At 34.5% G+C, this 12,292-nt stretch overlaps 1 protein-coding gene across 1 annotated transcript; it reads right to left on the reverse strand.

Annotated features, from left to right (window-relative positions):
- Window positions 1–1,277: 1,277 nt before the first annotated feature.
- LOC128030491 (CDC42 small effector protein 1) lies at window positions 1,278–11,676 on the reverse strand. Its single transcript, XM_052618173.1, has 5 exons — window positions 11,515–11,676; window positions 9,821–10,140; window positions 6,610–6,714; window positions 3,325–3,403; window positions 1,278–3,237 (listed from the first exon to the last, which is right to left on the reverse strand). Exons 2-4 carry the CDS (start codon window positions 9,872–9,874, stop codon window positions 3,335–3,337), a joined length of 228 nt encoding a protein of 75 aa, XP_052474133.1. The 5' UTR covers window positions 9,875–10,140; window positions 11,515–11,676; the 3' UTR covers window positions 1,278–3,237; window positions 3,325–3,334.
- Between the last annotated feature and the right edge of the window lie 616 nt (window positions 11,677–12,292).

Below are 12,292 nucleotides of genomic sequence, written 5' to 3' on the forward strand. Positions count from 1 at the left end.
TGAAACTTTTTTTTTTTTTTTTTGCTCTGAAGTCACAAACAGGAACAGAGCGAGAACTACTGGAAGGTTAAATAACAGATTCCCGTTGTAACGCTTTATGTGCCAGATGTTGGGTAATGCAAGTCAATAATGTTTAGTAAAAATTAAAGTTCATGTCTTGGATTTGTCTAAGCAAATAATTCACTGAATCGATGCATTAGTATTCAATGCAAAAAAAACACACTTTTTCTTATATTTTTCTTTTTTAATCTAATATATATTTTAAATCTTGATTACAAAAATAAACCATTATATACTAAAACCCTAGCCATTTCAACCCTGTTAAAAACTGATATTGTTTGCTGTGAAACATTGTATCCTATCTTTTTAATAAAAATGTTGAATTTCTGAATAAGGAGGCATGTTTAGTAAATGTAAGCACCTGAAAGATCTCAAAAGGTGTACACAATCAGTCCCCCACAGTCTGCTTTACTGTTCTTCAAGCCATTGTGAGAAAAAGGAAATTAAAATGCAATGTGCTTTGTTAGGCTTGAGACCTAAACAAGCTTTGTGCCAAGGGTCCATTGTTTTTGTGGGTGTCTTATGCAAACTTTCACGCAGTGTTCCATGAGCTGCTTTACTAATGACTGTTACAGCAGATGTTAAAACATAATTTAGGGATCAGCTTTGATTTCTTCGCTCTTAAATTTAAAGCTTACATTTGTACAAACATGTATGGCAAGGAAAACAAAACACCAAGTCCATGAGCCCTCACTAAATGCCCTTCATATATTTACAGTAATAAGAAAATCTTGTTTAAATCTATATTTATTGGATTAGTTATGAGTGTTTGAAAATAAATGTAAAAGCACCTGTGCTCCTTTTTGCAGCCAATATGGAAGTCTGTTTCTGCCACGGAGTAAAAAAATTAAGGTAATTGGGACTTTTTTCTTGCAATTCTGAGAAAATGACAATTGTTAGATGAAAAGTTGCATTCTTTTGTTTTTTTCTCTCCGTGGCAGGAAGAAAAAAACAGAACTGCGATATGTAAACTCAGAATTCAGAGGAAAAAAGTCAGAACTGCAAGATGTAAACAAGGAATTGGGAAGAAAAAAAAAGCTGAATTCGGAGTTTACATCTTACAAGTGACTTTTTTTTCTTCAGAATTGAATTAGAAAACTAGTTTTTATTAAAGTCATGCAGACACAAAGTAAAATAATGTCATTTAAAAATGCATTTAAAAAAAAATACACATTAGATAATATTACTTTGCATATCTCAATAAAAACCCAACAGACTGCACTTTGTACAATTGTATTGTTACAAACCAAAGCACAATAAAAACATAACATCATGCTATATGAACAGAAAAGTATTACTGCTCACATCTGATCACAAAATCAATCTGTTGGACTAATAGACTAAAAGATGTTTATATAAAAGAATAAAAGTATTAAAGACAAAAAAAAAAGCCTAATGAGTGCTTTGCACAAACATTATGGCTTTAAAAATACAGATACTTATAAAAAATAAAAAAAAAAGCCCAAACAGTCACACAAACAAAACCAAAAAGTGAGAGAATCTGCAAGCAACATGTATAATTAAGTTAAGGGAGCTGTCGAGGTCTTTGGCTGAGATGCAGACATCTGCATGTTTCACTACACTGTCAGCTCAGAATGAAATGCATTTCCACTAAAAATAGGCTTAAACTCTAGATTTCTAAAGCAACATGCACATTCTGAAAGCTTTCGCTACCCACATTTTTGTCCTATGACATACCCTAACAAATTACAGCAAACACTTAAAGTAAATTACAGTTTGGGACCTTGCAAAGCAATGCATTCAAAATAAAACATCACAATTACAAGCAAAAACATTGTGTTTAAAATCTCAGCCCGACATTGTGCTTCATTGAGCTGCATTCAAAAACAAAGTACAGAGAAAGTATACAAAGTGTGTGTGTGTGTGTGTGTGTGTGTGTGTGTGAACCAGTGATTTAATCGTGGTGCCGTGTGAGGACTGGAAACACAGAAAGTGTGTGTTTGAGCTTGTGTGGGGTGGAGCCTGATGTGTGAAAATGAGAGTCTGGTTTAAATGACAAAGGGCAGTGGCTCGCTACCGGCAGGAAGAAACCGTTCAAAGTCTCCACTCACATTAACAGATAATAGCTTTTTTATAATACTTAAGGATTAAAGACATTAAAAAAAATGATACTCATCCTTACATCATTCCAAACTTAAACGCAGTTATTCTTTTGACAGTGGAGAATTTTAGAAGCCTGTTAGTTGCTCCCCTACCCCCAAAAATAAAAGAAGCGCAAAATATGGTCCACCAAAATCATTTTATACTCCTGTCACCTGAAGCCTTATGATCACTTGCCAAATTATCGACTCAATGTTTCTGTAGCATGTAATACTCACATTAACATTTCACTTGAGAGGACGATAATCAATGAATAACGGCACATTTGGTCTGTTACTCAAATAAATAAATTGGAAAACTTGGAATATGGGACACTTCTAGAAACTTAAACGTTGTGTTACTCCGCATTGATGTTAAACTGAAAATCACTGTATGAAAACTTATAGAAACTTATATGGGTTTGGAATGACTTGAAGATGAATTTTTTTTTTACTATTCCTTTATAGTCATAAAGGCCATTATTTGTTAATGCAATATTAAATTATTCCGTAATTATTCCGTATATTCCGTATTTTCATATTATATTAATCTTCAATACACATACCGGATTGTTTTGTATAATGCACACGATAATGGTATTGGTGCACATACATTTCCATTACAAAACAAAAGCAAGCACACACTTGCGCACACCCTTATCAATGACAGACTATGACAAACATGCCAGTTGTAACTTTGGGAAGGCAGTCAAATAGTCCCCTGTGTTAAAGCGATAAGTGCCTCTCCTCTTCCACAGCAAGCACAGCCAGTGCCTCAAATGCACACGGCACACATTCACACTCTTTATCAGGTGTTCTCATATAATCCGGTCCAAATTTAATAACAGTCTTAGAGTGAGGTGGCGGGAGGGGAGGGGGGGGTGTTGAAACATCTCATCTGAGACATTCCTGAGGATCCAAAGCATAAAAACCTGCATGTTGGTAGCTGCAGCAAGGAGGTTGTCATTTTTGTGACCAGGATGTGCGCTTGATCTCCTCGTCACCGGTGCAGTGCTGCTAGCTGCACAGGCTCTGCTGAGGACACTTAACGGGGCTTCGGGTAAAAAAACAAAGATGCCTGTGGAACAGATGAGGGTCTGTGGTTAAAACGGAGTGAATGCGAGAGGATGGAGAGGAGAAGGAAAGTGTGTGTGTTCATACTCACAGGTGAAGGGCTATAACAAGCTGTTTCGTCCATTAGCATGAGGCACTTTGGATCTCATTTGTTCCTGTATCGGGCCAGACTGCAAAAGGAAGTGACACAATCACGCTATTGGCATGGAAAACATGCATAATTATTTATATTAAATCCAGTTTAACAAACACAGCTATACTTTTAGTAGCACAGTAAGTGGTCATCAAGTGAAAATTTTATCTTCAAGTGAGGTTAAAGAATGTGATACACACAAAAAAACAACAACTTTCTTCTGAGTCAAACAAAATATAATTTATTGAATGTTACTGCTATTAAAGAAGCACACACACACACACACACACACACAAGTAAAAAAATAAATAAATAAAACCATTAAAGTGATAATAATGACAATATTATTTTAATATTATTGCTATTATTTATAACGAAAACAAATCCAATTTGAATAGGTCAACTAAATTTTAGTACTATATACACAATACTTTACGTAGAAAAATTAATAGTACTACAATGAATACTAATATCATTACCATAGTTATAAATATTTTTTACTCATACTTAAATTATAATAATATTAATACAACAACTACAAACTATTTATTAATAATAAATATTATTAATGTAATACAAATTAAAAATTTAATTAGTTTATACTATATACACAAATACTTTATACAGCAAAAATAACAAATAATAATAATATCATTTTACTATATTATATATTATAATAATAAAACTTGAAAATAATGAGTGTCATCTCTGCAAATGAATATTTTTTTATATGGAATAGTGTTCATATAGATAGAAACAAACAGTAAAATAAATTCACACTTCAAAAGGTGGAGCTGAAGAAAAAAAACATCCTTCATGCAACAACAAGCCTGTTTTACACACACACACACACACACACACACACACAGCTCTTCACAGCGTCACACCCATTGTTACATCATGCGTCTCAGGATCTCACAGCAGAACGAGGAGGAAGTCCATTTTACTGGGTTGTTTCATGCGTAATTTCTCAATGCAACACAAAAGAACAGAACCACAAGGGAAAAGCCAGCGGGTCAGTCACCTGTGTTCAGCACATGGACTGTGAAAGGTTGATATCAAACAATATCGCTTATCACTAGAAGTTTCAGCTATCAGTGCTGTATTGTTAACAGATCCAGCCTTTCTTTGATAAAAGTGCTAAAGCCGCCATTGAATATAAAGCCAATTTCTTAAAAGGTGTTGACTCCACTAAGAGCTATACCTTTTGCAAACCACACATGAAGCTATAGATTGGCAAACATCAACATAAAATAAAAAAAAATCAATCAATCAGTGACCACTGCAAAGACCTTGACTAACATTTCCTCATTTAAAGAGCCTGACGGGACGCCCGCCAACATTCCTCTGAGCAAGTTGCAGTCTGCTCGATTCTGCCCAGGTATTCAGACCCTGTGTGAGCTGCAGGATTAGGTAACACCTCACCTTCTTATTTGACAACACAACAGCCCAATGAACGTCCCACTTCAGGAACACAAGTTACACATGCAGCATGTCTACCATATTCAGTTGATCTGTGAATTAAACGGATCTGACACCTAAGCAATTATATATATATATATATATATATATGTGTGTGTGTGTGTGTGTGTGTACGTATATATGACCCTGGACCACAAAGCAAGTCTTAAGTCACTGGGGTATATTTTTAGCAACAGCCGAAAATACATTGTATGAGTCAAATTTGTAGATTTTTCCTTTATGCCAAAAATCATTAGGATATTAAGTAAAGATCATGTTCCATAAAGATATTTTGTAAATTTCCTACCGTAAATATATTAAAACATCATTTTTGATTAGTAATGTGCATTGCTAACAATTCATTTGGACAACTAAAAAAAAAAAAAATGTAAATAGGCGATTCATCTTCAATAATGAACAGTTATCTGCGGCTCTGTGTATTAACTGCCGCTCCATTTGAAAGCAATTGATGGGGATTTACAGCTAACCACAGAACCGGCTTTACTGACCAGATGCACATGATCATATTGTTCGATATTGTCCAGCCCTACGATTTTCTTAGTATTGAGATCTTCTTGCACCCTCAGATTCCAGATTTTCAAGTTGTATCTCGGCCACATATTGTCCGATCCTAAACCATACATCAGTTGAAAGCTTATTTATTCAGCTTTCAGATGATCAATAAATCTCAATTTTGAAAAATTTACACTTAAGACATATTTTTGCTCCCTTTCTCATTAGATTTAATCTTGACCTTTAAGATGCCTTTACATAAACTAGTATAAGTTAAAAGTAGAATTATTATAAAATACTAATATTTATTGTTTTACAAACTAAAAACATTGAAATTGTATTTCTCTCCAGGTCATTAAATGTATAGTTTTACTCTTTACATAATAATAGTAATGATAAAAATACTTTTTTGTATATTTTTACTAATTACGATAAAATAATGAATATTATTTCTCCCAAGCTAATTAGAAGTCTAGACCTTTATAATGCCTTTACATAATCATAATAAATTGTATTCTTAGTAGTAGCAGTATTACTATAAGAATTTTTATATTTATTACATTTTTTTAAACAAAAAACATTGAAATTGTATTGCATAACTCATTAAATTTATAGTCTTTACATAAAAATAGTAACTATAATAAAATATATCTTATATCTTAGTGTTCCTGTAGCTCAACTGGTAGAGCATTGCGTTAGCAAGCAAGCTAGCGCAAGGTTGGGGGTTTGATTCCCCGGGAACACATTATAGGTAAAAATTGATAGCCTGAATGCACTGTAAGTCGCTTTGGATAAAAGTGTCTGCTAAATGCATGAATTTAAATTTATTTAAATTTAATCTTAAATATTACTACTCCCAAGCTCATCAGAATTTTTGACATCTATGATGTCCTTACATAAAAATATATATTAGTGCTACTACCAAATGTCATAATTATTGTGTAATTGTAATTATTTATTATTATAAAGACGAACTGAAAAACTTGGCAGCACAGGCTGACCACTTTATCAGGGAACCCCCAACATCAAGCATTTATACATGACATGTTCATATTTGAGGGAAAAATAAAAGAGAAAAAGGCAAAAAAAAAAAAAAATCGAAAAGGTAGTGGGTGCCAGGTATATATGTACAAAGATCCAATCTGGTATGAGCAAGTGTTTCAGTAAAGAATCCATTAAGAATGATTCTGTCACTGTAAATTAATTATAGCCATGCCCTAATGTTAAAACGAGAGTCTCAATGTACCAACAGAATAAAGCATGTCTTACCGGTTGCATGCCATCTGCCATTTCACCAGAGCCTATGTGTGTCAGATGAATGAAGTTTGTGGGCTCTCCGATCATGCTCCGGTCAATTCTCCTTCGTTTCTTCTTCTGTGAACATAGGTGCTTAAATTAACAAAGGTCAAGCATAAAAATACAAAGCACTTGATCTGCAAATTGGTAAAACAGCATGACATAAACCCAAAGAGTTGAAAATATAAGTGTAGCGAGTGGTCAACGAAGCCTGTCGTGTGACCACACCAGAGTCTGGGTGACATTACACTAATGTTTCCCTATGGAATCCATTCCTGAAGATGAGCAGGATTCATTGAGCTCCTAAAAATCCCCAAGTGTTATACAGTTTATGGTTTCTTTTCTGTGTTTCCCATAACTTTGCGGTAGAGTTAGTCAGAGATTATATAAGTATATCTAAAAAAAAACCTTGTATCAACAACCTGAATAATTATTTGATGAGATCATGTGCCATAGTAAGGGGTGTTGGCATACGTGCCCTTACTTGTCTGTCCAGAGTGAACAAAGTGCATTTTACAGAAAATACAGCACTGGATTAATACTGACAATCATAAAATACATCTTCTAGACTTAACTGAAATCTCGCATTCCAGTTTTTGAAACAGACCAGAGTTTGTTCGATGTCATCATTTGGTTAGTGTAAAGGCAGATATGCAAACCGAACCCATGTACATTGAACTCTAGTATCAATCACAATTTGTATGAACCATCCTTACTCGCAGTGAGTCACTATTCATTACATATTTATGAATTTGCATAATAATAACAACACTTTTCCATTTTAACATTCTTATCACATGAATTGTTCTTTCTTTCTAAACAACAGCAATAAGATTTTTCTAATTAAATATTCGTTAATATGCCACATCTAATAAACGCTTTAAAATACAATTCTGAATAAAACAGCGCTATCAATTTTTATTTTTAGTTTATGCATGATGATGAAGATTATAACAAATGAGAAGAAAATAAAAAGATTTTTTACTTTATTATATCCAAAGTTATTTTTTTTCTAAATAATAGTGATATTCATTCTTAAACTGACACTTTGACTCAGTACCGGCAACATGTCTTACGTAACCCCAGACATCCTTGAAAGGTGTTTACTTTCAGAATCTTTATATCGTCAATGGCCCATATCAAAGCAAACCCTTGCCACATGCTTGAGTCCTTATCACTTTCTCTGATGTAAGGGGGCACTTTAAATGTAATCATTTTATCTAAATCAGTCTGAGAAACTAGCTCTTGCAACTGGGACGTAGCATTGGTCTGTTACAGATGCCCACTGCTGTCTTACCTCACCCCCCACCCAACAATAGAACAAACAAGAACCTAAAAATAAAAAGAGGAAGGAGGGAGGAAAAGAACGAGCACTCCCAGCTCTGAGGAGCCAGCTTCCCTTCAGAACCCCCTGTCATTGTTACAGGAGACCACGGTAAACCTGGGTCACTCATCATTGCTTCAGAATCCCAATCCAGATAAAAACAGACGACTAACAAAGACTGAATTAAGCCAAGTAATCCGTCAAATATGCAAAGCTGTACTAGAAAAATAAACACCACTCTTTTACTTACAGGAATATTAAAGGGATAGTCCACTCCCAAAATGTTTGCGATCATTTAGTCTTTTCCTCCAAATTCTGACTTTCTTTTGCTCATACAATACCAAAGGAGATGTTTAGCAGAATGTCTGAACATCCAAACTTGCTCTTTTGCAATGAAATGAAAGTAGACCGCCATGGACTGTTGTGTGCCAAAAAGGATCATAAAAGCACCATAAAGAGCTCCATATGAATCATGCTCTACATTCAAAGTCTTTTAAAGCCATTCAATTGTTTTGTGTGAGGAACAGACTGGTATTTAAGTCGTTATTTACATTAAACTGCTTTTAAAACTTGCCACATCGTGATCAGAACTTCAGAAGCAGTAACTTTTGAGGTCAAGCCTGGTACAATGAATTTTGTGGTGCCACGTTTGAATATGCACGACCGTGAGTAAGGTTTAAGAGCTAAAACAATAGCAACAGAGAATAGCAACCTATATCAAACAATCATATGGCTTTAGAAGACTAACAGTATGTGTAATACAGTATAGGCATATATAGTGTCTGAGTCATATGCAGTACTTTTATAGTGCTTTTTGTTTGTTTTGGAGTCTGACAGATAGTGGTCACCGTATTTTCATTGGATGAAGTTGAAGAGTCAACATCTTAAACTTCCACTTAAGAAAGTTAGAAATGATTGGGAGTAAATGATGATAAAACTTTCATTTTTGTGAACTTAAAAAAACAATAGCACATGAAACACCACTATTCAAAGTTTTGGGGTCTGTACAATTTTTTTTATATTTTCTAAAGACGTCTCTTATGCTCATCAATGCTGCAATTATTTAAACACAGTAAAAAAATAATATTGCTAAATTTTATTAGCATTTGAAACAACTGTTTTGCATTTTAATATATTTTAAATTTATTTATTTGGTGGCGAAGCTGAATTTTCAGCAGCCATTACTCCAGTCTTAAGTGTCACATAATCCTTCAGAAATCAAGAAACATTTTTTATTATTAATTATTTTCCCCTGGATTTTTTAATGAAAAAAAAAAAACAAAAGTTGAAAAAAAAAAACAGCATTTATTTGAAACCGAAAACTTTTGCTACATTATAATTGTTGTGTTTGATCAATTTAATGCATCCTTGCCAAATAAAAAAATATATACTTTTTATTATTTTTTTTTTTTTTTTATTTACTCCCAATGAGCTTTTTAACTGTGGTCTATATTCTTGATAGAAGTCAAATATGCAGTGGTTTGGATCCATAATTCTACATGTTCACCCATTCAATGACAGAGAATTCTTTGTCCATCTTTGTTTCACGTCTGGCTTCACTCTCAAAAACACAAACTCCTAAGACTATCTGGGTCACATTCACACCAGCTGAAAGGTTTCTTTTCTATGGTAGACCAGCGGGAGTAATTCTTTGCGTGATTAGCGAACACAAAACTCGCATGAGCTACGGGGAATGCCTAATTGATGAAATTAGTCCAGATGTTGTTCTCAAAGGGAGCCTGATGTCACAGTACCTGTGATTCATCTAGATTCTTGAAAACTAGGCTTTATTGTATTAAAACGGCTTATGGTGGAAGCCTGGGAAACAAAACTATAAATCTCTCCAAATGAGACACTTACCGGAGGAGGTTTGGCTACCACGCAGCAGCCGATCTTATGCCAGAACGCACTCATCTCCGGCAAGCACCGGTTGGGTTCCCCCCTCTCTCTCGCCACCCTGCAGGCCGGTTACAGACGAGATAGAGAGAGAATCTAATCCTCAACACCCAGCGACAGAAGCTGTGGCTCGTCCAAGAACCTCTGTCCTGATCACTGACAGAATCCTTGTTGATGTCTTTGCTTTAAGTCTATATACAAGACCCCTTATTCCTTCCCCCTTATTTCGAGTTGATTCTGTAGGACTGTGGGGTTTATATGAGGCAGAGCGGTTACAGATGAGTCTGTTTAATGAAAGAAAGAAAAATGAATTTCAGTGAAGTAGACCTGAATCCATCACACAAGCACTCCATAAATCATACATCAGCACTCCGTAACATACTACATACAAAACACTGAATGACACGGATTACGAATGATTAATATCTAATCATAAATTAAAGATACGGACTGCCATTTTATAATCTTGTAATTTCTTTCTTTGGCACTGTGATAAATACCACGATAGCACGTGTCTTTGAACACATGCCGTCTGTCTCTGGGACGTTTCCTATCAGATGTCAAATAGACGTTTAGAAAATGATATTAAGATGTTTAAGATTTAGAATGCATGTTAAGATGACATCTTAAAAGATACCTCTCAGATGTTTGTACACAGTCGATGCTTTCCAGATTAAGCGATCTTTAACAGACGTATGGGTGTTATCTGGCTAATATGGAACTGAACAGTTATCTTATTCATTTACATTGTGGTACTCCATATAACTTTTTTTTTTTAAAAAGTGATTTTTTTTTTTGTAAAAGAAAATGCACTATAGCAGCACCATCATGAAGTGATATGATATTACCTTATCATAATGTAACACCATGGTAATACTGATATATACTATTATGCTGAATTATTAAAATATTCATACTGGTATTAACACGACACCCCAATTAATTAAAAAAATATATTAATATTAAGATGGCATATCGTAAAAAAGAAGTACCATGGACGTTTCTTTTAAGGAATAAAAATTAATTGCACAAACTAATCTTTGGAGTCGTCTTAAAGTGAGCTGAACTCCCTAACTAGACAGTAATAAAAAGGCTCTTTATGCTGTCTAGGAAGGCAGTTCACTCGTTTCTTGGACAAGGAGTACACTTCATAGTGCTAAACCGTTCCAACCAAGTGAAATAAACGGAAAATCAGTTAACCATCCCGTTAAATTGACAGCTACTAAAACAAACCTAGAATAAAGAATTCAGTAAACGCGTAAACACGGTTGACAAACGTTACAGAGAAACCAACCACTCAGTCGCAAGCACAGCTCCAGAGGGAGCTTTCAGGAAAACAGTGTGTAAAAGTTTAAAAACGTTTTTTTCCCCTCTCCTCGACCAGTCAGCAGCAGCAGCTCGACGGTTAAGTTGTCAGAGAGAGTCATCCGACTGAAGTGAACTAGACTTTATCTTTCTTATCTTTCTAGTCTTTATTACTCAAGCACATAGGCGCTGGTCCTATTCAAACTCAACTTTAACTGAAAGTTTGGCACAACAACCCTGCTCGATCGATCCCGGGCCATGTTAGCGGCTCAAATGAATTGATAAAGTTCAATGGAGACTCGGAAAGTTATTCTATTTTCAAGAATACATTGAAATTGAAAGAAAAACGTTACCTTGAGGTAAACGAGAGTCCCAGTGATCAGCTGGAGTGAAGCGACTCTTGTGCGGTAGAGAGCTGAGGGTGAAATGACTCTGTGTTTCCAGATCCCTGAGGTGTGGTTGAAGTTTCCCCATTAATGAGAAAATCCTCCAAACCAGAGACCATCAGCGCCACCAACGGTCTACAGAGATATATACAATATGTCTGATGAACGGGGTGTGCATAACAATATAATATCTGTCTTTCTTTCATAGCTTTGTTGATGAAAATAGAGCGGTTTATGCGAACGAATTTGCTCCAGTTTTTTTATTTTACTCCATCTAAATTTCTCCCTTAGGTTTCAGTGCTGAAGATTTGAAAGCAAATCAGTGTGCACTTTTGCAGTAAATTGTGTATTAAACATAATGCAGTGTAACGTTACCTCATTTGGAAAATGATGATGATGATGATGATTTATTTTGTATTATTATTATTATTAGTGTATATACTGATGAGAAAAACAACAACAACAACAACAACAGCATATATTTTAATGCAAAATGTTATATTCATTAAAAATATTTAATCTATTTTTCCAGAAATATAAATATTACAATTGCAAAATAATAACAATTTCTCTGAAGTGACACAATGCATCATCATCTAATGCAAAATTGCACATAACAGATTGTGGTTTTTAACCTTAATCGTTGGAAAATTTAGCAATCTCAAGATTCCTGTCGTGAAGAAAGATATTTAAATTGTAAAATAACAAATTGGAGGAAACGTATTTTCTTAAGCATAGAAAAGTT

This window comes from Carassius gibelio, chromosome A16, assembly GCF_023724105.1.
Source record: "Carassius gibelio isolate Cgi1373 ecotype wild population from Czech Republic chromosome A16, carGib1.2-hapl.c, whole genome shotgun sequence".
In the NCBI taxonomy this organism is placed as follows: Eukaryota; Metazoa; Chordata; class Actinopteri; order Cypriniformes; family Cyprinidae; genus Carassius; species Carassius gibelio.